The sequence below is a fragment of the Saimiri boliviensis genome, chromosome 8 (genome assembly GCF_048565385.1).
Source record: "Saimiri boliviensis isolate mSaiBol1 chromosome 8, mSaiBol1.pri, whole genome shotgun sequence".
Classification (NCBI taxonomy): Eukaryota; Metazoa; Chordata; class Mammalia; order Primates; family Cebidae; genus Saimiri; species Saimiri boliviensis.
Genome location: NC_133456.1, coordinates 30044765 through 30071487, shown reverse-complemented (window position 1 = coordinate 30071487; position 26723 = coordinate 30044765). Strand labels below are relative to the sequence as shown.

Below are 26723 nucleotides of genomic sequence, written 5' to 3'. Positions count from 1 at the left end.
TGCCAGGAGTGAAATAAAAATTAAGCAGAAAAGGAATTAAAGAGACAGAAGAAAGAGGTCTACAAATCTACTGTATAATGCAGTATCAACTAAACACATGTGGCTACAGAGGGCTTGAAACATGTCTAATATAAAAGAAATACTTTTAATTTTTAGCATTATTTAATTTGAACTTGAAAATTGACGTATAAATTATTTTTCCATTAAGTACAACTCTATTTTGGCATGATTGTATTTCATCTTATCTGTTGCATCATGTAAGTTACTACTGAGGTGTTGCACAAGTAACAAGTGTATATGTAGTTGGTGTCAATGGGTTGATTCAGTTTAACTTTTTTTCTAGACCCTTATGTAACATTGTAATGTGTATATTTGTATACTTAATGCAGATAGCATGAGTAACAGCTGATACTAATTTAATCATAATTAAATTGCAATATAAACATTATAGTTGAATTATTTTCTAAGTTCAAAAATAAATATAGACACATTTTAAAATTTTAAAAAGGCCTGCTACTGTTCTATAGTTGGTTCCTTTTTACTTGTAAGTAGTATTCCAGTGTATGAATATATCACAGTTTAAATATTTCTGTATTGATGGGCATGTGAGTTGTTTCCAGTCTTTAATTATCACAAATAAACCTATTACTATTGGACAATGTTGGCATTAGCCAAAGTGAAGGGCAGAAGGAAGAAAGCCAGGAAATCTCAGAAATCCAGCTCCTATATCTTTGAACACAACATAAAAATAACAAAAAAGGAAGTCTGGTAAGAAAAGCTTTCCTGAATCAAGCCTTCTTCCAAACAGAGGTTTAGGAAAATGAATATGACACAAAAATAAGGAACAGAAAAGGATCAAGGTCATATCCCATATAAAGTTACTTTTTAAAAAAGCAACCCCTTACTAGGAAGAAAACCCTCACCAGATGCAGCCCCTCAGCCTTGGTCTTCTCAGTCTCCATAACTTCTTATAAATTACCCCATTTCAGGTGTTCTGCTACAAGTAAGAGAAAACAGACTAAAAAAGAGAACTGGTATTGACAAGTGGGGTCACTGCTGATAATGATTATTTGAAAATGTGGAAGCAGTTTTAGAACTGGGCAATGGGCAGAGGCTGGAAGAATTCTGAGGAACTGGCTAAAAAATGCCTAGATTCTGATGAGGGCTTAGAAGACAACTACGGGAAGTCTGGCACTCCTTAGAGATTGGTTAAGTGGTTGTGACCACAATGCTGATAGAAATATGGACAGTAAAGGTCACTCTGATGAGGTTTCAGATAGAACTGAGGAACAAAGTACCAGAAACTACAGTAAAGCCCATCCTTGCTATAAATTAATAATGAACTTGGCTGAACTGTGTCCATGCCCACAGACTTTGTAGAAGGCTGATCTTGAGAGTGATGAACTAGGGTATGTGGCAGGAGAAAATTTTAAGCAGCAAAGTGCTCAAGCTGCTATGTGGTTACTTCTATCTTCTACAGTGAACAGAGAAAAAGAAAACAGAGGAAAAAAAAAAAAAAAGGAAAATTTGCAACCTGGCCATGTGGTAAAGAATGGAAAAGCATTTCAAGATGGGAATCCAAGAATGCACAGCCACCACTTGCTAAAGAGATTAGCATGGCTAAAAGGGAGCCAGTTACTAATAGCCAAGACAATAGGAAAAGGCCCTGAAGGCGTTTCAGAAGGCATTTTAGAAATCTTTAAGGTTGCCCCCTCTAACCCCCATCACAGGTCCAAAGGCCTAAGAGGACAGAATGGTTTCTGTGAATAATAGGCCTGAAGACACCACAGCTCTGTGCCACTTCAGGACACTGCTCCTTGCATCCCAGCTGTTCTGGTCGGTGCAATGATGGCTCAAGCAGCCCCAGGTATGGCTAATGCCACAGCTCAAAAGGTACAAGTGTAAAACTTGGTAACATCCACATGGTGCTAATTCTGCAGGCTTGCAGAAAGCAAGAGCTGTGCCTCCACTCAGATGTCAAAGGATGTCATCAATAGCCAGAGGGCTTCAGCAGAGACTTGTCTCAGGGGCAGAACCACCACTGAGACCTCCCCACTAGAGCAATGCCAAGTGGAAATGTGGGGTTGGAATTGCCCCACAGAGTCCCCACTAGAGTAATGCCTAGTGAAACCATGGTGTGGGACACCACTGACATACCAGAACTATTAGAGCTACCAGCGTGCAATGCAAAGCCAGCCTGGGAGAGCTGGCTAGACTAAGCCCCACACAGCCATATGGGCAGAATTGCCTGAGGCCTTGGGGACCCAACCCCCATACCTGTGCAGAGGATACTGAAAATGGAGTAAAAGAAGATTATTCTGAAATTTTAAGGCCCAATGTCTGCTCTCCTGGGGTCTCTTAATCTCTTTCTTCTTGCCTATATCTCCCTTTTAGAATGAGAATGTGAACCCTATGCTTATCCTACCATTGTATCTTGGAGGCAGATAATGTATTTTTATTTCACAGACTCACAGATGAGTTGGTGCAGGAATGACCTAAAACTTTGGGGCTGTGGGGATGGAACTAATGTATTTGTATGTGAGAAGAACATGAGTTTTGGAGGGCCAAGGGTGGAAAGCTACGGTTTGAATGTCCTCTCCAAAACTCATGTTAAAACTGAATCCCCAATGTGACAAAAGGCCTTTAAGAAAGGACTGGTTCAGGAGGTCTTTGGACTCAGGAATGAATTAACACATTCGTGTTTTAATGGATTAATGGGTTGTCATGGAAGGAGAACTGGAAGCTTTATAAGAAGAGGATAAGAGACCTAAGCTGGCAAATCAGCACACCCTTCACTATGTGATGTTTTGTGCTGCCTTGGGATACCACTGAGAGCCCTATCAGCAAGAAGACCCTCACCAGATGCAGGCCCTCAACTTTAGACTTCTCAACCTCCATAAACATAAGAAATAAATTCTTTTATTTAAATTTATTTTATTATAAATTAAAAACAAAAAAAAAACCTAAGGAGCAGAATGATAATGCTTATAGGCGATAAAAGCACACCAGAGGCACACTAAAAAAAAAAAAAAAAAAAAAAAAATCAAAATTGCAATCTACTTCAAAAAGTTTTTAAAAATTAAGAAATTTATACAGGCCAGGCATTGTGGCTCACACCTATAATCCCAGTACTTTGGAAGGCCGAGGCAGGCAGATCACTTGCAATCAGGAGTTCCAGACCAGCCTGGCCAATATGGTAAAATCCCATCTCTATTAAATACACAAAAAACTAGCCAGGCATGGTGGTACATGCCTGTAATCCCAGCTACTCTAGAGACTGAGGCAGGAGAACTGCTTGAACCCGTGAGGTGGAGGTTGCAGCAAGCTGAGATCGTGCTGCTGCACTCCAGTCTGGGTGACAGAGTAAGACCTTATCCCAAAAAAAAAAAAAAGAAAGAAAGAAAGAAAGAAAAAGAAAAGAGAGGGAAAAAAATACAGACATGAAGAAAAACATAGATTTGGAAAAATCAGAAATGAGGTGACAGAACTCATGAAAAATTCAATAAAGAAGAAAAAAATCATTGCAGAATAGAAGATTAAACCAGAAAAAAACACAAAAGTAAACAAAAAAATAGAATCCATAAAGTGAAGTAAAACAACAAACAAAAAAAGTTAAAATACATGAAACAATATATTGAAAGAACATATTGGGTATCTACAAATAACAACTAAAAATGACAAACACCAATGCATATGCTAATAAAATTACCAGACAAGAAGAAGAAGAAAAGAAGGAGACTGATAGATACATAGAAAATTGCCCATTGGGCATCTAGAAAAATCATATAATAATCCACTGGTTTTAGTGATTCGTTAACCTAATGATTATGAAGTAACTTCCATCCCTACCTGTGCAGCTAGTTCTGCCTGTGCCTGATTAAGCTGGGCTTGCAAAGTGCTAATTAGTTCTTCCTTCTCCTCCAGTTTATGTTTTATTTTTTCTACTTCCATCTCTTCCTCTGCAGAACCCTTGTCATGCTGAAAATGCAGGAGATAAAGTCATTATTTAAAAGAATTACAATTAATATATATTTAGTATTTTCTTCTAATTTTTTATTTACAACCATTTAGTTATAATTTTCTTAAACTGATGGGAGCAAGAAAAACCAGCTGATCTAACAGACATGAAATCTTAGGGTTTTCCAGTTTTTGTATGTTCCTGTTAGACTTACCCTCCCTTACATAATAGCTATAAACTGTGGAATATATTATATATATATATACACACACATTATTTTTTTTTCCTCACACCAAGCATGTGAACCCCAAACTGTGGACAATACAGATAACAGCTATCTGAAAATACTGGAGAACAACAAAAAGCAAGAAGATATTGGAGGGGATATGATAATTGGAAGAAATGGCACTGAGTTTTCCATTTTGACAGCTTTTATGCTGAGGGTAAAACCAGTCAGTGCCATGCAGGACTAAACCTTAACAGAAAACTCACAGTCTTGTTGCCTTGAAGAATCAAGGAGAGAGTTCAGGAACTATAGCTGTTGTTAAGTTAGAAGCAAAACATCAGAAAAGAGCCAGTGAGGGGAAATCCAAATTTTTCAATAATCTTTTTTTTTTTTAGAAACTCTCCCTTAGACTGAGATTCTGCCTCTCTATTAAATTTACTCTCCACAACCCCCCAAACAAAGCTATTTCTGCTTACTGGAACTGCAAAGAATACTTTTTTATTTTCACATAATAGTTAGTCAAGCACCTGAAGACTCCTGTCCTTTCTGCAACTATTTTCTACAGAATACCTATCTCTGTATTAAGTATATAATAGTTAAAGGGTTGCTATAACTGATTGCTGAAACTTAGAAATCATTTCTTTAACAGAGGAAAAAAATGAGCTCTAAGACACTGATTTGTTTAAGGTCTCAGAGCTAAAAAATTTAAAAACAGAGTATAAAATGGATTATTTAAAAATCTGACATCATAGCTGAGGAGAAGCTGGAGGGAACAAAGCAATATGAGGAGAGAGGCTGGTGCTACCACAGTCAGGGGAGCAGAACTGACAGAGGAAAAACTGAAAGGAAAAGAAGGCTCAAGATGAAATAATTTGAGAAGATTGAAAGAAGCTTTTAAAATAAGCTTTGAGAAGTTAAATAAGGTTATTAATTCAAAAAAAAGTAATGTACTCTGAGCATTAGCCCCTGAGAGGAAAGACGAAACAGGAACTGGGTCACTAACTATCGACCCCAAGGGTTGTGCCTAGAAAATTGATTAAAATCTCATTTCCCAAAAACTAAGCATAAAAAGATTTCTTACACAGGGTGAAGTCTAGGTTCACTCTGTAACTACAGCATGCATGTAATATGCCTGCCTCCATATAATCTGTACCAAATTATCCACAAAACTGAAGTTTCTTATTCTCTAAATAGCTGACTGAATGTGAGTATGTGGAGTTTAACCACAGAGGAAAGATAATGAAAATATGAGCATTGGGACAATATTCCTCACAGGACAGTACTTTCCTTACTCCTCCCCTTTATCTCCAACCTTAAACTGTTTTGTTGGTTGCTGTATAAACCTAGAGAGTCTCCCTTTTAGAGACTCCAAGGTAATTCGGCCCACATGCGTGAAGCATTAATCCACCACTATGTAACTATATGAGGATGTAGAATATTCTGTTAAATCATTGGATTAAAAAATATCAGAGCTGGAAGAAACCTCAGAGATAATCTAATTTAATCTTCTAATCAATGATGAAACTCCTCGAAAAGGTATGTTTCTCTCCTCTTTAAATGCCTCAATTCAGTACTTATTTCTTCCTGTTAGCCTTTTTTGATTCCCTGAAAGTCTAGTCACAACAGGCATTCACGTCCGTATTTTTTGTAGGCCTTTCATTCTCCCTGTGTATGGCCTACAATCCAGCTGAACTATAAGCTTAATAAGAAAAAACAAAACAAAATAAAAAAACATGATTTAGTGTTGTATCATTTTAGCATCTTAAATGTTTGTGGTTGGTGAAAATCTGCTCTGTTGGTAGGTTTTTTCAACTTAGGAAATACATACTACAGCCAGTTACCATACCTTGGAAAGTTGCTCCTCTGACTGAGGTTCTGTAGGCAGAACAGTCCCTCCTTGTGCCTTCATTTCTTCTATGTGTTTATTCAAAGAAGTCAATTTGGCTTTGGCATGAAGTTTTAGCTTTTTAATTTTGTTATCAGCAGCTTTTCTTTCTTCCTGCCCAAGAACAATGATGGTAAATACATCAATGTTTATTCACCTCTTATCTACCACATACCAAAAGTTATTTTTGTTATTATTACTTTTAGAGACAGGGTCTCTCTGTCACCAGGGCTGGAGTGCAGTGGCACAAGCACAACTCACTTCAGCCTCAAACTCCTGGGCTCAAGTGATCCTCCTATCTCAGCCTCCAGAATAACTGGGACTATAGGTGCCCACCACCATGCCTAGCTAATTTTTTTTTAATTTTTTTTGTGGATACAGGGTCTCACTATGTTGCCCGGGCTGATCTCAAACTCCTGGCCTCAAGCAATCCTCCCATCTCAGCTTCCCCAAATGCTGAGATTACAGGTGTGCACTACCATGCCTAGCCCAAAAGTTATTTTCTAGGCATAAGGATACAGTAGTAGGGAAATAATCTGATTCTCTAATAATCTGAGTGAAAACAAAAACCAAGTGATCATCTATCCTTTATCAAACACTCCACAAGAAAGGATAAAAACAATAGTACCTGTAGAGCTTCATCTTTCTGCTGCAGTTGAACATCCTTCTGTCTAATAATATCTTTTAGCTCCACCACCAATTGCTCTGCATAAGCCAGGCGCTCCTGAACATCTTCTTGTGTAGTATTATTAAATTCCATGTCAGATTCTTGGTGTAATTCCTAATATTTAGACAAGAAGTTGCCAATGCACCAGGAAAAAGTTTTTAGCTTCCCACCAGGAGTTTCTTCATTCCAACTTCTTATGTTTTACCCAATTCATATTCTTGTTAACTTAAGAATCTAACTCTGATCCAATAATAATCATTATCATAGCCATTACATTGTATTAAGTGTTTTATAAATGGTAAGCATTTTACAAACATTATTTCATTTAAGGTATTATTATCCTAATTTTACCAAAGAGAAAAATAAAGGGAAGCAAAGATTATAAACCAGTAAGTGTAAAGGCCAAAATTTAAAATGAAGAGAGTAGTTAAACAAAACTCTCTTAACCACTAGGCATTACTTTGTGTCTTTTCAGAAAACTAAGGACTTAAAAAAATTCCTTATGTGGCCTTCAGAAAATATATAGTGCCAATCTGTGTCATCTTAAAAAGGAAATACAATACAAACTATAAGAGAAGTGGTAAATGAAATTATAAAAGCAAACAGATATTTTGAAACCCAAAAGTTGTTCTAGTTCCCCCATTGTCACTTAGACCTTTCCTGTGGAACAGGAATAGCCAAGGATGAGAAGAAAGGACTTAAAAAATTTGTCACTAAACAAGGCCCAGGGAGACAAATGAGAAACCCTTTCAAATTGTATCCAGGACTTGTTTCCCACCACTGTGGCTTTTAAGCTAAAAACTTACAAGAGAAGGATCATTTATAAAATTTCAATATTTTTATTAATCCTCGCTTCACCTAGCACCAGGAAGCCTTCTCACACTCTTCTATCTTAAATTATTTTCCTTAGAAGAACACAGAACATATGTCTTAACCAGTTTAAATCAGAACAGAGCTACTCACAGGATCTAAGGAAGCCCTCACATTCTGATCAGTGTCATCTCCTGATAATTCATGCAAAACAACATTTGCTAATCCTGATAATCGGCTCAGCATTTCTGTAGGAAAAGAAGGGGGGAAAAAAACCCTAAGAATCAGCAAAATTAACATAGGCTTCTCCTATGTTGGTAACCATATCATCCATGAATAAAAAAAGAAAACCGTACAGGTAATTTGTATTTGACAAAGTCTGCAGCACAAGGATGTCTTCAAAAAAGCATTTGAGTATTTATAGTGTACTCACACACTGTTCTTTCCAGTGGCAATTATACAGAAGTTATCGCCATCACTAACATCATTTCTAAAATAAAATACAGGTACCTAATTGCTAAACATTAATACAGTGTTAAATACAAATACATAATTATTAAATACACCTTAAAGGTGATTATCTTTTCTTTTCTTTTTTTTTCTTTTGAGACGGAGTTTCCCTTTTGTTACCCAGGCTGGAGTGCAATGGCGCAACCTCGGCTCACCGCAACCTCCGCCCCCTGGGTTCAGGCAATTCTCCTGCCTCAGCCTCCTGAGTAGCTGGGACTACAAGCGTGCGCCACCATGCCCAGCTAATTTTTGTATTTTTAGTAGAGACGGGGTTTCACCATGTTGACCAGAATGGTCTCGATCTCTTGACCTCAGGATCCACCTGCCTCGGCCTCCCAAAGTGCTGAGATTACAGGCGTGAGCCACCGCTAAAGGTGATTATCTTTAATGCTCTTCTTTCATAGTAGTTTCACTTACAAACATGAATTTCATTTTTCTTTTTCTTTCTTTTTTTTTTTTTTTACTTTTTTGAGACAGGGTCTTCCTCTATCATGCAGGCTGGAGTACAGGGGCACAGTCTCAGCTCACTGCAACCTCTGCTTCCTAGGCTCAAGTGATCCTCCCACCCCAGCCTTCTGAGTAGCTGAGACTATAGGCACATGCCCAAACATGAATTTCTTATTTTTTCTTCCTCTGCCAGACTGCTATTCTCTCCCACTTGTTCAAATAAACTCCATGATTCTGCAACATTTTTCTTTTTATGTGCCCCATGAACCCCATTCTTTCAGAAAGATTTCTTGATAAACCACATGGTTTTGCTAAAATTTAAATATAAACATTGTTCAAAATGTAGAGCATTAAATGCATACATTAAAAAAGGATAGAAATTAGTAACCTATGCTCCTTCTGTAGAAAATGAGAAAAAGAAGAACAAATTAAAACCAGTATAAGCAGGAAAAGAAAAATAAAAATCAGAGTAGAAATTAATAAAAATTGAAAAATAGAGAATAGCAATAAAACCAAAAGCTGATTATCTAAAAAGATCAATAAAATTGATAAAGCTCTAATCAGGCTGACCAAAAAATAAATAAATAAGTACAGAAGACACAAATTACTGGCATCATAAATGAAAGAGGAAACATCATTAGTGACCTAACATACATTAGAAGATAAAAACTATAAATAGCCCTATATTTCTAAGTTCATCAATGTAGTTAAAATGGGTCAGTTCACTGAAAGATACAAGCTACCAAAACTCAAGAAGAAGAGAGAACCTGAATATATATGAGTAGATGTATGTGGATACATGTATGTGTACATACACATACATAGATACACATATAAGTATGAAATTGAATTCATACATTTAAAACCTTCTAAGAAAGAAAACTCCAGATCAAGGTGGCTTCACTGCAAGTACCAACAAACATTTAAGGAATAAAACAAATTTTATAAAATCTATGCCAGAAGATAAAAAAGGAGGGAACACCTCCTAACTTATTTTATCAGACAAGCATTCCGCTAATACTAAAAGCAGGCCGGGCGCGGTGGCTCAAGCCTGTAATCCCAGCACTTTGGGAGGCCGAGGCGGGTGGATCACGAGGTCAAGAGATCGAGACCATCCTGGTCAAAATGGTGAAACCCCGTCTCTACTAAAAATACTAAAAATTAGCTGGGCATGGCAGTGCGTGCCTGTAATCCCAGCTACTCAGGAGGCTGAGGCAGGAGAATTGCTTGAACCCAGGAGGCGGAGGCTGCAGTGAGCCGAGGTCGTGCCATTGCACTCCAGCCTGGGTAACAAGAGCAAAACTCCGCTTCAAAAAAAAAAAAAAAACAAGAATACTAAAAGCAGACAAAGATATTACAAGAAAACTATGGACCAATGTTCCTCATGGTCACAGTCAACAAAATATTCAAAATGCTCCACAAAGTATTAGCTAATTAAATCCAGTAATATATAAAAAGATACTACATCACAACCAAGTGGGGTTCCAGAAATGTACGGCTGATTCAATATATAAAAATCAATGTAATTCACTATATTAATAGACTGAATAAGGAAAACTGTATAATGTCAATAGGTTCCGAAAAAGCATTTAACACATTTCAATATCTATTCATGGTTATGAATTCACAATGAGAATAATTCATTCTCAGCAAACTTAGAAGTAAATTTCCTTAACCTAATAAATGGCATCTTTAAAAAACTTATAGCCAATATCATAATTAATGGTGAGAAACTGAATGTTCTCACCATTAACATAATCATTAACAAAGGAAAGATGTTGTCTCTTACTACTTCTGTCTAACACTATACTGGAAGTCCAGCCAGTGCAACAAGCAAAAAAAATGAAAGACATACGACCTGGAAAGGAAGAAGCAAAACTGTCTCAACTAGCAAAATGACTGTCCATGCAGACTTTCCTTAAAAAACAACTCCTAGAGTAAGTGAATTTAGCAAGGTTGCAGGATACAAAGTCACTATATAAAAGTCAACTGCATTCCCATTACAATGAACTAGAGGAATTTAAAACTAGTAAACTAGTAAGTATACCATTTACAAAACAGCACTGAAAAAAAAGAGCAGGACTTGGGTAGACAGCTAACAAAATATGTGAAGGATTTGCTGAATGCTGAAAACCACTGAAAAACTGAGGAAGAAATCAAAAATCTAAAAAAATGTAGAAATAAACCATATACATGCATTTGAACTCTATAATGTTAAAGTATCAATTCTCCCTATTTTGATCTTTAAAATTAGTGCAATTTCAATTTTAATCCCAGCAAGCTTTCAGTAAACATCAACAAGCTGACTCTAAAATATATGAAAAGGCAAGGAATGTGGAATTTACTAACTACAACTACAAGACAGTGCAGCACTGGTGAAAATATAGACACGCACATCAATGGAACAAAATGGACAGCCTAGAAATGACACACACAAATTGAGTCAACTGATTTTTGACAAAGGTACAAATGCAATTAAGTTGAGAAAGGACAATGTTCTGAACAAATGTTTATGGAACAACTGGACATCTGCAAAAGTATGAACCTTGACATACAACTTGTACCTTATACAAAGCACATCTCAAAATGGATCAGAGATCTAAACTTAAATTATAAAGTGTTTACAAATAAACACAGGAGAAAATTTTTGTGACGCTGAATTTGGCAATGAGCTTTTAGACACCAAAAAAGCACAATACATTATAAAAAATATTGATTAAAAATTTATCACAACATAAAACTTTTGCTCTGTGAAGACAATGTTAAGAAAATGAAAAGACAAGTCATTGAAACCAGGCATGGTGGCTCACACCTGTAATCCCAGCACTTTGGGAGGCTGAGGCAAGCAGATCAGTTGAGGCCAGGAGTTCAAAACCAGCCTGGGCAACATGGCAAAACCCCACCTCTACTAAAAATACAAAAATTAGCTAGGTGTGGTGGCACATACCTATAGACCCAGGTACTTAGGAGGCTGAGGTACAAGAATCTCTTGAACAGGGAGGCAGAGATTGCAGTGAGCAAAGATCGTGCCACTGCACTCCAGCCTGGGCAACAGAGAGAGACTCTGTCTCAAAAAAAAAAAAAAAAAAAGAGACAAATTATAGATTAGAAGAAAATATTTCCAAATAACATATCCAGTAAATAACTTGTATCCAGAATATAAAACAGTAAAAAATCTTAAAACTCAACATCAATAAAGTAAAACACCTGATAAAGAAATGTGCAAAAGCTGTGAATAGACACTTCACCAAAGAAGATATATGGATGGTAAATAAATATATGAAAAGATTAAGTTAATCTGGCATTAGGAAAATACTCACGAAAAGCAAAATGAAATACCACTACCTACCTACTAGAATTGCTAAAATATGTACTTTTCTTTTTTTTTTTTTTTTTTTGAGACGAAGTTTCACTCTTGTTACTCAGGCTGGAGTGCAATGGCACAGTCTCAGCTCACCGCAACCTCCGCCTCCTGGGTTCAGGCAATTCTCCTGCCTCAGCCTCCTGAGTAGTTAGGATTACAGGCACACGCCACCATACCCAGCTAATTTTTTGTATTTTTAGTAGAGACGGGGTTTCACCAGTTGACCAGGATGGTCTCGATCTCTTGACCTCATGATCCACCCACCTCGGCCTCCCAAAGTGCTGGGATTACAGGCTTGAGCCACTGCGTCCGGCTCAAATATGTACTTTTCAGTGCTGGCAAGGATATAGAGCAAAAGGATCTTTCAGTGCATGCAGATTAGAATACAAAATGGTACAGCTACTTTGCGAAACTGTTTGATAGTTTCTTTAAAAATTAAACGTACATTTTAACTTTTAAGTTAAATTTTTCTTTAAAAGCTAACATAATCCTCCCAAGTTGTATGTAAATCTAAAGTTATTCTAAAATCAATTCACTTTTATAACCACTGCGTAGGCTACATACTGAGATCAGTGTCACCTGCTAGTCCAGAAAGTTCATGAACGTGAGAACCACATTAATGCTTTAATAGGAAAAATCAACACAGAATTGGACTGTGCATAGCATTAGTTTACATGATTATGCCTAATTTTACTTTTTGTGATAAAATGTTATTTGGCTTTTAAAACCCTCAACAGGAAGAAATATAAAAACTGTTGTACAAATAAACACTTAAATGAAACTAGGCTCTGCTATGGTTTTCTTCTATTGGGGATATGTGTTTAGGGCAGCCATAGTTCTTAAGAAAGAAGTGATGAGAGATTTCTGGTTTTTTAAATAGGTTGTCCTATGTAATCTAATCAGCACATCACCTAGAAAAGATACGTGAGACAGAAAAAGAAAAAGAGAACCATTCCCTAGGAAGGCAACGCAGGATCATATATAACTTCATACCTAAATACTGGAAGGGCAACACAGTGTCATACATAAGCACATAGAACCATATATAACTATTTGTCCAAGGTATGAGACCCACAGCTATAGTCAGGTTTAAAAAAATCACAATTCAGCAGTACAATCTGCTAAACAGGAAGTTTAGCAGATTCTAAACTTTCTTTTCAACTTTAGAGATGTTACTTTCTTTCGTAACTTTTAATGAAGGAAATAAATATCATCACCAAAGAGTTCCTTAGACACATAGATTTCTACTAATCAAAGAAAAGTATAATGGAACCTAGCTTATCAAACAGAATCACCTTATCTTCAGATTTTTCAGACCACTTTGGGAACAAACAAAGAAAACAAAATAACCAACTGATGGGATTCTGAGAAGATGGCAGTAGCAGGGGGACCCCATCAATTCTGTATCTTCCTTTATTCCCACATAAAAACAGACAAAGCAAGTTGATCACAAAAGATCCATGACAGCCTTTACCAAAAAACTACTTAATAAAGTTTCCTATAAACCCCAGAATAAACATGGATACAAACCAACCACCAACGGTCACAAGATCTGGGTGTCACTTGTGTTTAAGTGGGAGGAAACTAGGGGAAGCCAGAGGAGCACAGCACCAAGAGGACCTCAAAGGGTCTTCCCATTCCAGTAACAGGTACCTGCCAGCGGCCTGCAAGGGCAGAAAGAGCTGAGGCAGTCTGGACCTCTATGAATTCTCAAAACTGAAGAGTTGGGGCTCTCTTGCAGGATAGGGTCTCACACTAAGGAAAATCTACTGAGAGGAGAATTAAAATTTAGTGACTAAGGAAAGAGAAGGTCCAGATAAAGAGCAGGTAAAAGTGGCAAGGAAAGAAAGCCAGGAAATCTGAGAAATCCAGTTGCCAAATAGTTGAACAATCTCTAAAAACAGCACAAGAAGAAACCTTATCAAGTTAGAAAAGCTATCTAAAATAAATCTCTTTCTAAAAGTTCAGCACCAGTAAATTCACATTAAAAATAAACTACTGAGGCTGGGCGTGCTGGCTCATCCTGTAATCCTAGCACTTTGGGAGGATGAGATGGGAGGATCACTTGAGTCTAGCACTTCAAAACCAGTGTGAGCAATAGAGCAAGACCCCATCTCTATGTTTTTTTTTTTTATTAGCCAGGCATGGTGGCACATGTGTGTAGGTCCAGCTATTCAGGAGGCTGAGGCAGGAAGATTCATTGAGCCCAAGAGGTGGAGGCTGCAGTGAGTCATAATCACACCCCTACAACTCCAGCCTGGATGACAGAGTGAGACCCGGTCACCCTGTCTCTTAAAAAATAAAAATAAAAAAAAGGAACTGAAAAGTATCACAATTCAGATACAGCATTACTAGAAGAAAGAGGAAAATGATCATGATAACATCCTGATAGAAAATGGAAGCATTTCAGAGAGCCATGCTCATAAAAACAGTTCAAAACTACAACAGCCTACATGTACTAAAGGAACTAAAAGGCATTAAAAATGACATAAGACGTGAAAAAAATAAACACCAGAAATAGAAAAACCCAGACATAAAGTGGAAACAAGAAGTGACTGGAAAATTTTAAATATCATTTTGGAAATGAAGATGAAACTGGAAGAAACAGGAAAATGAGTAAATATAACAAACCATGCAAGGTTGAAATGAAGGATAATTTTAAAAATAAAAAAGAAATGAACTAAAAATCAGATATAATGAACTAAAAACCAGATATGCAACTATCTTATGATCCTCAATTCTACTCCTCAGCATTTATCCTAGAGAAATGACAACTTAAGTTCACAAAAAAATCTGTATATAAACATTCATAGCAGCTTTATTTGTATTAATAGATGGCTAAACAAACTGGTATACAAGGAAATGGTTAAACAAAATGGTAATATACGTCCCATGGAATACTTCTCAAACTACTGACAGACCCAACGACTTAGATGAATCTCCAGAAAACTACATTGAATGAAACAAAGCCAATCCCAAAAGGTTACATACTATGCAATTCCATACTTCTATAACATGTTTGAAATTACAAAATTTTAGAAATGGAGGGAAGATTAGTGGTTGCCAGTGTTTAGAGAAGGGTTGGGGTGGGAAGTGGCTGTGATCATAACAAGGCAACACAAGCGATCCTTGTGGTGTTCGAACTGTTCAATATCTTGACTGCGGCAGTGGATACAGGAAGCTACACAGGTAATATAATACTACAGAACTTAATAATACATACAAAATGAATATACAAGTAAAACTGCGGAATATATCAATGTCAATATCCTAATTGTGATACCATGTATTAGTTTTGCAAAATGTTACCATTGGGGGAAACAACTAAGTATATAAGAAATCTCTATTATTTCTTATAACTACATGTGACTCTACAATTGTCTTCATATTTAAAAAAAAACAAAAGAAAAAGAAACAACCTAAATGCAACATGATATCCTGGATTGGATCCTGAAGCAGAAAATGGACATTAATAGAGAAACTAATGAAATGTGAACAATGTCTGGAGCTCAGTTAATAGTAATGTCCTAATGCTGGTTTCTTAATTTTGTACAATCTTAATGCAACATGTTAATCTTAGGGAATACTAAGCAAAGGATACACCAGACTTCGGTACTATCTTTGCAAATTTTCTTTAGTAAAGTTTCTGTAGTGTCTGAAATAATAATTTGTTTATTTTTTTAAAATTTAAGAAATTATCAGTTAAATAGGATTGTGAGAAAGTGATAAATGTTGAAGATAAGTAATATGAACAGGATTCCCTGAAGAAGAAAAGCAAAGCAAAGAAACAGCACAAACATGAAAAAAACATAATTCAATAATATTTATTTAAAATTTAAAAAAAAAAGATTTGAAACTACATCTTGAAAGAGCTCACAATGTACCTTAGAATGTCAACTCAGAATTACCAACAACATACTCTAGTAAAATTACTGGACTTCTAAATAAATCCTTTAAGATTTAGACTAAAAGATCATACGACTAGTAAGATAAAGAAAATAAAACATTAGAATTTTCAACAGCAATGTTTTTGCCAGAAGAAAAAATGAGCTACAAATTTAAGATATTCAAGAAAAGAAAAAGTGAGCCAAGGATTCTATTTCTGGCAAACACAACCTTCAGATATAGAAAACACAGACAAAATGTTATGAACAAGCAAGAAAATTCATGAAATATGAATATCCCCTTAAGCCGTTCCTAAATAATTTATCAGAGGCAAAACTTGAGACTAAAGAAACATCATTATAAGAACTAGTGGTGAAAAAAGAAAAAAGAGGAAAAAAAAGAACTAGCGGTGAGCATTCAATATACAGTTACTAACAGAATTAAGACTAAGTAAAAACTGGGGAAGAGACAGCGCAGTATGTAATGATGACATGCTCTGACAATATATAGGACAATCATGAAAAACAATCAGGTAGAATGCAAATAGTATAGGCAAAAAATAAAAAATACTTTTAAAGTTTTCAATAATTAAAAATGGTTGCTGTCTCTGGCCATACCACCCTGAACATACCCAGTCTCATCTAAAAGTGGTTGTAGTGGTATTCGCATCATTACTCCTAGACTACTATCTGTGAAATGTAGAATTAAAGCAAATGAGTAACTGTGAATACACTAATTCTGTATTTTCATTTATGAAAAGAAGACATAGATGTAGTACAGAAGAAATTAAGAACCCCCAAATACAAACTGATCTTTGAAACTGAATAGGAAGTATCAATGTGAAATGACAATTCAGTATTTTATATTTGTTCATGTATTTTCCTAGCTCTGTCCACTGAAAAGCCTTAAAAGTAATGACAAACTATGAAGCAATGAATATCTCTAGTGCCTAGATTGGGGTCTTGAAATACTATTTCCTATTTTTAAAAAAGTTTTAAAAAGGAAGTTTTCTTAGAGAAATAGCTAATTCCAGTTCTAAAGTGAAAATATAAATACGAGCCTGAAACATCTTGTCATACAAGATAGCAAGGAAGCTTTCAAAGGACACAGGTTCCCATTGGCTAAAAAGATAATTTAAATATATACAAACAAGAACTACAACACACTGAAATCCACTTAAATAAAAATATTTAAGTCTATGATTTCATAATAATAATAAAATAGTGATCATCTAAACCGATTTTCTTGAAAACTAGGTAAACCTAAGGATTTATCTTGCCTTTCCTATTTGAACTTAACTACTGAGGAAACAAAAAATAGATGAGGAAATGGATCTGATAAAATGGTTCTAACTTAATAAGTGAAAACAAAATAGCAGAATTGGAATATTAATTCTAATATTTTACAAACACTAATGAATTCATGGATCCAGACACTGAGCATCCGTGGCTGATAATAAAAAGACAAAAACCAGCCATTACGAACTTCCTGATTAAAAAAACACAGCACCACCTATAGTCCTGCCAAGGGATGTAATCTCAGCCTGATGAAGCTTCCCATCCTGTACCAATTTGCAAGAAATGTAGAAGACAGAAGAAAATGCCAAACTGCTCTAAGAATGTGCAATTCCTAGGCTGTGGGTAACTACACAGGTCAAAGGCAATTGTAACGTGAAGTCTTAAAAGAATATCAAGTTTTTAAAAACGGCAAGATTCACATTTAAGTGATAAAACTAAGAAGAAACCACAAGAAAGTGATGACTTTTGGAAGAAAGGAGAGGGCCAAGACCACATGGAAGTGTTTCTGGGATGGCTAGCAGGCTTATAGATACTGACCTGGTACATATGACACCTTGTAACTCATTAAGCTGCATATTTTTGGGATGTGGTTTTCTATGTCTGTATTTTATTTTACAATAAGTTTTATTTTAATTAAACAACAAATAGTTAAGCAATTATGTTTAGAGATATCTATAAGAAAGTTTTTTTGACTTAACCCCAGGCTTTGTCACACACCCTTACCTATATATGCTTAACTCACCAGCCACTTTGTATCACTTGCAGTTCAGATTTCCCAACCCCACGTCTATCATAGTCCTGCTGTTGACAACCTTTAGGGACACACCAAAAAATACTGAAATTTTAAACACAGTGACAGTGTTTCTCAACCATTTTAAAGCCATATCCTCTTCAGAGAAATGTGTAAATATTATGTGTATGCAAGCACATGTGCACCCACCCACCTACCCCATAAGGTAGTATGCCCTAGAATAAATATTTATTTATTTTTTATTTTTTTTAATTTTTATTATTTTTTTTGAGATGGAGTTTCACTCTTGTTACCCAGGCTGGAGTGCAATGACGCGATCTTGGCTTACCACAACCTCCGCCTCCTGGGTTCAGGCAATTCTCCTGCCTCAGCCTCCTGAGTAGCTGGGATTACAGGCACACGCCCCCAGGCCCAGCTAATTTTTTGTATTTTTAATAGAGACGGGGTTTCACCATGTTGACCAGGACGGTCTCGATCTCTTGACCTCGTGATCCACCCGCCTTGGCCTCCCAAAGTGCTGGGATTACAGGCGTGAGCCACCGCGTCCGGTCCCTTATTTATTTATTTATTTATTTATTTATTTTGAGATGGAGTTTCGCTCTTGTTACCCAGGCTAGAGTGCAATGGCGCGATCTCGGATCACCGCAACCTCTGCCTCCTGGGTTCAGGCAATTCTCCTGCCTCAGCCTCCCGAGTAGCTGCAATTACAGGCACGTGCCACCAGGCCCAGCTAAATTTTTGTATTTTTAATAGAGACGGAGTTTCACCATGTTGACCAGGATGGTCTCGATCTCTTAACCTTGTGATCCACCGGCCTCGGCCTCCCAAAATGCTGGGATTACAGGCATGAGCCACCACGCCCGGCCAGAACAAATCTTTTATATATCATCAATAGCCAAGTAGATTGTGATGACTCTTACTGCATATAATTTCAATTGTGAAAATAATTTTTTTTTATTTTCCATGTATATAAAATTAAAATCCTAAATATTTTAAGAATTATAGTTGCCCTCATCTCTCCCCGATACCACTACCACAGGAGTTTCTGATTGATCCTCCCTAGAAAGCAGTGTGCCCACCAGCATTCGACTGAATATCATTGCAAAGAACACATACACATGAACACAGAATAATGATAATATTAATGGCAACAATTATTGAGCAATATTTAATTTAAATGCAAAGTGAGTGTACCAGACACTTTATATACTCTTTAATCTTAACAAAATCTGCAAGATAAGTATTATCATCATCCCCATTTTACAGAGGGAAAACTGACACGCAGAAATTAAGACATTTCAAGCCTCCTCAGCTAAATATGTAATAAAATAGCAGCCAAGCAGGGTGGCTCATGCCTGTAATCCCAGCACTTTAGAAGGCTGAGATCAGAGGATGGCTTGAGCTCAAGAGTTCAAGACAAGCCTGAGCAACATACTGAAACCCTGTCTTTACCAAAAATAATAATAATAATAATTAATTAATTAATTAATTAGTTGGGCATATTGGCACACGCCTGTAGTCCCAGCTACTTGGGAGGCTGAGGCAGGAGGATCACTTGAGCCCTGCAGTCCGCTATGATCACACCACTGCACTCCAGCCTGGGTAACAGAATAAGACCTTGTCTCAAAAAAAATAAAATAAAATAAAAAAGATTAATAAGATTAATAGAATAAAATAAAAAGCTATTTAAAGAAAAACTAAATTACTTTTCTCACATAATCATTTAAAAATATGTACATTTTAAGAGAGGAAAGACTAATATTTAAATGAGATAAAAATCTTGGAGAGTGCTAGACATGTACCATTTCAGGCAAGAGAAAAGGAGTCTCTCACTGGGCGTGGTGGCTCACGCCTGTAATCCCAACACTTCGGAAGGCTGAGGCAGTTGGATGACGACGTTCAGAAATCGGGACCATTCTGGTCAACATGGTGAAACCCCGTCTCTACTAAAAATACAAAAAAATTAGCTGGGCCTGGGAGGCTGAGGCAGGAGAATCGCCTGAATCCAGGAGGCGGAGGTTGCGGTGAGCCATTGCACTCCAGCCTGGGTAACAAGAGCAAAACTCCGTCCCAGAAAGAAAAAAAAAAAAAAAAAAGAGTCTCTCATAGATTGATTCAACAATCTCAGAGATATACAGGAAAGCAGGGGGAAGAGCACCAAACTGGGAGCCAAGGAACTGAGTTTTCAGTCCTGGCTCAACAACAAGCTTCATTGTATCAGGTAAGTAAGTCATTTCAGAGTGTCAGGTTCCTCATCTTAAAATGAAGACTGACAAGGACCATTCTAATGCCCACTATGCTACAGTTGTTGACATTAAAGGAATAATCTGGAAATGTAAATGGAAGGGCATTTCAGGCAAAGTTGTAGGCTTTTGGTACCTCAAAGGTTGGGAAGTAGAGGCAAGAAAGCCAGTAAGTAGCCATGCTTAAGCTAAATGAAGAAAGATGGGTACTCCCCTCTATTAGGCTCACTGAGGACAGAAATGGGCAAATGTATATGTAAAAATTAATAAAGGGGGCTGGGCGCGGTGGCTCACACCTGTAATCCCAGCACTTTGGGAGGCCTAGGTGGGCGGATCACAAGGTCAAGATATCAAGACCACGCTGGTCAACATGGTGAAACCCCGTCTCTACTAAAAAATACAAAAAAATTTAGCTAGGCGTGGTGGCGTGCGCCTGTAGTCCCAGCTACTCCGGAGGCTGAGGCAGGAGAACTGCTTGAACCCGAAAGGCGGAGGTTGCAGTGAGCCGAGATCGCACCACTGCACTACAGCCTGGCACCTGGCAACAGAGAGGACTCTGTCTCAAAAAAAAAAAAAAAATTAATTAAGGGGAAATATTCCTATTCATAGTCATAAATTCATGTAAGGAATACATGACTGTTGGACGAACAATGTTCTTGCTGTTATTTTATAAAGCACCAAAATCATGAATAGCAACTATGGAAAAGAATAAAATGCAGAGCTTCATGCCAAGGTCAAGGATTCTATAAAACACTAAGGCAAATAAAACAGTTCCTCAAAGTCTATGCTGCCATAGCTTCCACAAACCCTGCCATAGGACCTCAACACTTATGTGTTAACGTGGCACTTAGAATTAAGTAAGTTTTATTTTCTCCATGTCTTCACTGTTACCAACAATTATTCTTATAACATCCACCTGGTGTTGAGCATTATGCTAGGAACTATAAAAATGTAAAAAGAAATATAAGACATGTCCCTAGCCACAGAAAACATTACAACATGCACAGGAAAATAAGCAAAATAAGACACTGAGTACATGCCTGTGTGTATACACATAAGCGTCATCTACTTTGGAATTTAAATCACATTTTCCCACAGAAACACAGACAAGGTGGTTAGGTTTCAGTTGAGGTGACCCCTCAAACTGAGTTCATGCCTGTTTAGTTAAGCCTCAGTAGCTGTCCTTAATTCCTTGAATCTCGAAGTGATTTTCAACCAGATGGAGGGGCTAATAGGTAGTGCTATACAGCTGGAAATACATATTCAATATTATGACATAATTTTCCAATTAGAAAATGAACAACTATTTTTCATGATGTAAAAGCTACTATTACATACAACAGTAATCTTGCACTATTGTATGTAATAGTACTATTACATACATAGTAGCTTTTACATACATACTATTAAATAGTAGCTTTTATATACATATATACTATTGTATGAAATAGCAGCTTTTATATACAATAGTAGCAATTAAATGTTGCTCAATAATTGAATTTAAAAGTAAGTGGTGGCCGGGCACGGTGGCTCACGCCTGTAATCCCAGCACTTTGGGAAGCCGAGGCAGGCGGAACACAAGTTCAATATGTCGAGACCATCCTGGCCAACATGGTGAAACCTCATCTCTACTAAAAATACAAAAATTAGCTGGGCATGGTGGCGTGTGCCTGTAGTCCCAGCTACTTGAGAGGCTGAGGCAGGAGAATTGCTTGAACCTGGGAGGAGGAGGTTGCAGTGAGCCGAGAACGCGCCACTGCACTCCAGCCTGGTGCCTGGCAACAGAGTGAGACTCTGTCTCAAAAAAAAAAAAGTAAGTCGTAGCTGTAACAAACATACACAGTGTGACCTGCCAAGCACTGCTTCAGAATCTTTATACATAATTTACTTATCCTCATTATTTAACTCACTTTATTCTTTTTTTAAAAAATGGAATTTCACTATTGTTGCCCAGGCTGGAGTGCAGTGGTGCATCTTGGCTCACTGCAACTTCTGCCTTCTGGGTTCAAGTGATTCTCCTGCCTCAGCCTCCTGAGTAGCTGATATTAAAGGCAGCCACCACCACGTCCGGCTAATTTTTTGTATTTTTAGTAGAGACAGGTGTTTCACCATATTGGACAGGCTAGTCTTGAACTCCTGACCTCAAGTGATTCACCCACCTCAGCCTCCCAAAAAGCTAGGATTACAAGCATGGGCCACCACACCTGATCTAACTCATTTTATTCTTAAAACAACAGCAATAGGGAGTACTGTCAATATTCCCAGTTTTCAGGTGAGTAAACTAAGGCAGAGGGAAGTTAAATAATTTCTCCAGTCACATAGCTCAACAAAGCTTCTTGGTGGATGAAGACACACAGAAAATATTTTATTTTTTAAATAATATCATTACCCAATATTCTTCACTGGGGTTGAAAGTAGGATGAGAGTATAAAGGCACTGGGTTAATAGTTAGATAAGTACTTTTTCTTTTTTAGCAGTACGTAGACTAAAATGATTTATAGTAGTATGGCCTCCAATAATTACAGATTGCTTATATCACCGACAGGTTCGCACAAGAGCTCTAGAATATATAAATATACATGGATGTTCACAACAGCAGTGTTTTGATGGCTAATGACTGAAAATCTAAATGTCCATCGGTAGGGGACAGGCTAAGTACACTTTTAGTATTTTTACAGAGGACTGCTGTGTAGCTATCTACAAGGATGAGGAAGTTTTATACCCATGGATGAAAATGCCTAATATACAGTATTAAATGACAAAAGAAAGGTGTAGAATAGCATTAGGATTCCACTTGTGGGAGAGACAGAAGGGGGTATATATTTTACATGTACTTCATTATTATCAGAAAATTTCTTACGGATAACCAAGAAATTGTTTACAGTGTTTACTTCTGGGAAGTAGAAAATGCAGACAGGTAGATCAATAGATAAGAGACGAAAAAGATTTTTCTTTTTACATTGTATCCTTCTGTATTAAATTTCCTCTATCGAAAGCATGTAGCTGATTTTAAAATGGCTTAATTAAAAATGTAATAATATATAGCCTTGTCTCCTTTTACGTAATGGTTTCTAACCACAGACTGGTATGTAATGATCAGTGGTATTCCTAATAGTAGTGAACCTAGAGAAGTTAACGAATGATTCATTTTATAAACAAGGATAAAGTCAACATCCTTTTAATTAACCCCTTAATCAAAGGGAGAAAAAGAAAGGGGGCCTATACACCTCAAGCAGAAGGTTGAAAAAAATCTTCTAAAGATGATTATTTTTAAGAAAGGCTGCATCCCAGAGTCTGGATGCCAGAGAGGCCAATAGCCTTCTTGAAAAACAAGAAAGCACCTTTACTTGATCGTCAAATTGGGTTGGGAGGTCCCATGGTGTGGACAAGGCTTTTTAAAAATTTCATTAAGTTTCTACTTTTGTATATTTCATACTATACACAACATATTTACAGTGGTAGTCACATGCCATCCATAATTAAACATACAATATTTGGGGAGATGCATGCTCAAAAATGTTTTACTGACGGGGAGTGCAATTTAAAATGTTTGGAAGCTACTTAGTAAAAAAGAATTAATGCAGTCAAGAGAAAAACAAATGGTCATTCTGTGGTCAAGGGATGAGAAGTGAAAGCTATGAAGCAGTCAATGTACAATGCCTGCAACTTCTGAGAGCTCTTCAACTTTTTCCTGCATCTATTCCAAAACCAAATCCTGCCATTTTTCCAACAGAATATTTCCTGAGTTTGTCCCTTCATAACCATTCTGATCATCTAAATCTTATCAATTCACGCTTTTGGAAAGGCCTCGCACCCTTCTGAAAAGAGCTCTCCACTTGCCTGCATCTAACACACTGTAAGAAGGTCCTTTAAGTACTCTGACAGCTTTCAACTATCTCCAAAAGTGAAAGTACTTATCTATGATTTTATTTATTTATTTATTTTTGAGACGGACTTTTCGCTCTTGTTACCCAGGCTGGAGTGCAATGGCGCAGTCACGGCTCACCGCAACCTCCGTCTCCTGGGTTCAAGCAATTCTCCTGCCTCAGCCTCCCGAGTAGCTGGGATTACAGGCGTGTGCCACCATGCCCAGCTAATTTTTGTATTTTTAGTAGAGACGGGGTTTCACCATGTTGACCAGGATGGTCTCGATCTCTTGACCTTGTGATCCACCCGCCTCGGCCTCTCAAAGTTCTGGGATTATAGGCGTGAGCCACCGCGCCCGCCCTTATCTATGACTTTAAATATCTCTGTCCCACTCTCAAACTGTCCGCTCCCCACAGACCAACTGGAGCTCTTTAAATAAATCAATTATACTCCTCATTCCTTAAGGGACCCACCCTCTCTTCCACACTCTGTGCAGAATAAACATACTCCATACCACCAAGTCAAGTTATTTTTCCTCCAGAACTCTCTTCAAGGTTCCTTTTTCTCTAACAGCCTGCCCACCTCTGATTCCTGGAATTCTCGTGTTGATGGGGTCGTTGGGATCTTTTCTCTCTTCTCATCTTTCCAGTTACCCATTAGCATTAGCAGGATCATTGAACAGGCCTCCGTTTGTATTAATATCTCCAATGATTCTGTGATATCCGCCCTCAAGACCTTTGATTTCTTTGCGTCCCGCCTTCCCTTAGCGACACCAAGTTTGTTTAGGGCCTGAGCACAGGGGCCCCGCAGGTTCTTTCCGACGTCAGCGGCTGCGCACCGAGGCCGACTAAGGCAGGCCGGGAACAAGGCCTTGCGGACAGGACTGACCTGGGCGCTTTTCCCCGTCGCTTCCAGAGAAGAAAGGTGCCGGGGAGGGGACAGACTGTGAGCAAGTGGTCGGAGTCTGCGCAGGGCGACCCCGAAGGCCCTCCGGAGGTGCCAAGAGGTTTGTGGGCTACTAGAACTAGGCCTGGTAGGTGAAGGAGGAGGGTGAAGGGCCGGATCCAGGACTGAATCCCGGAGAGGCGGGGCGAGGAGGGTACTCCAGTGTAGCTGCTAGGGCAGCTCCCGCGGCCCCTCTGGCGGGGATGACCATTATTGGACTCGCAGAGGGGAGGAGTTCGGGAGCGTCCCCCACTCACCTACAAGTGCTGCCGCCCGAGGCTCCAGCTGCCCCCCTCCCAATTCAAGCCACGTCAGCTCGGGAACCCAGTACGCGACACCTACCAACGCCGCGCCCCGTCAGGGGCTCAACCACTAGCAGTTGGGACGGAAGATGGGATTAAAACACCGACCAATCAAGACTATCGGCAGGACGTTACCACGGAGACCAGGCACGCCTTGTTTGTTACTAACCTATCAACAATGACGGAAACCAATCAACAGCAGAAAATGCTCTGCTTCCTCAACGAAACAGCCAATGGACCCTAAAGACTGACTGAGGGGCGTAATTAGACCCGAGTAGGTGCCCCGGAAGAAGATCTAGGAAGGGACCGGAAATGCCGAGGGGGCGGGCGTTCTGGGAACGGTCAGGTGTTCTTGGCGTACAATGCATAAGCTAGATTGCTCCAATTCCCCCTCTTCGTCGGCTGTGCCTGACCGAGACTGCGACTTGGGTTTCCTCAGAGACTTTGCGACTGCGGGCACCCGCTGCCATTAGGATTGTTGAATGAGCTGTGAGAAGGGAGTTGGGGATACAGAACTCTGAGAGTCGAAAAATAGTGGAGCCTCTTAGTTGTTCGTCTAGTATGACCTTTTGATTTTGTTGATGAAAAACAACCATAGAAGTAACTTGCCCAAAGTCAAACAGCGACTTAGTGATGGAACTCGGACTAGAACCCGATGTCAGTATGAACGAGGAACAGCGATGTCTGTAAGGACATGATTGTGAGAGAGAGTAGTGACTACTAGGAATGTGTCTCTTACAAAGTGTGGCCTGAGCCAGGCAAGACCTAAGGAAAAATTGAGAGTTGAGGACTGAGGTTCTGGAATGGGTGTCATTGAAGAGCTCCAGCAAAAGACTGAAATCACTCATGCTCTCCTTAAAACTCCTGAGGAAAGGAAGGGAAAGTAACCAGCTCCCAGTGGCCTGTCATTTCAGGCACTCTTGACAATAAGAATAATGTTGGTTTGAATGTATTGAATCTTACTGTGTACTCAGCTGGTCCATTGGATGCATACTTAGCTTAAGGGTTACATAATTCTGCAATTCAAACATCAGCTCAGTAAGGCCTTTCCTGGCTGCCCATCTTTTGGACCTGGAGGTCATTATGCTAAGTGAAATAAGTTCAGCACGGAAAAACAAATAACGCATGTTCTCACTCATGTAGGAACTTAAAAATTTGATCTCATGGAATAGGTATAAGTACCAGAAGCTGGGATGGTGGAGTTGGGGGAGGCAGGGAAGAGATTAGTTAGAGTCACAAAGTCACATTCTAATCTATTTTTAAGCAATTGTTATTATAGCCCTGTCAAATACTGTCTAGTGTTACATAAATATTCTCTTTCCAGTTGACCAACTGGTAGAAACTAGGCGAGTGTATGGATCAGGTAAAAAATTGCTAGAAATATTTTGTTCCTTTTCACTGTTAACTTAGACAAAGTGGCTTGAGGTGGGTAAACATCAGGGAAGAGGAATACTCAGTTTTTTATGAGGTAAATAGAAGCTCTGATAAAAGGGTAGGCACATTCATTTATGTTAAAAATTCATACCCACAAAATGCCATTTGCCCATGCAGAAGACTGCTTCTGT

General features: G+C 38.2%; 1 protein-coding gene across 9 annotated transcripts in view; it reads right to left on the bottom strand.

The window, feature by feature from the left end:
* Window positions 1-25205, bottom strand: part of GOLGB1 (golgin B1) — an 81386-nt gene extending 56181 nt beyond the window's left edge. For 7 of the 9 annotated variants that reach the window (XM_074404270.1, XM_010352403.3, XM_074404273.1 and 4 more), the window contains exons 1-5: window positions 25114-25205; window positions 7700-7794; window positions 6698-6850; window positions 6031-6183; window positions 3850-3978 (exon numbers count right to left, since the gene is read on the bottom strand). In XM_074404270.1, the coding sequence (XP_074260371.1) occupies window positions 3850-3978; window positions 6031-6183; window positions 6698-6850; window positions 7700-7792 (528 nt within the window). In that variant the 5' untranslated portion in view covers window positions 7793-7794; window positions 25114-25205. The other 2 variants (XM_074404272.1, XM_074404271.1) reach the window with 2 other exon arrangements.
* Window positions 25206-26723: the final 1518 nt, after the last annotated feature.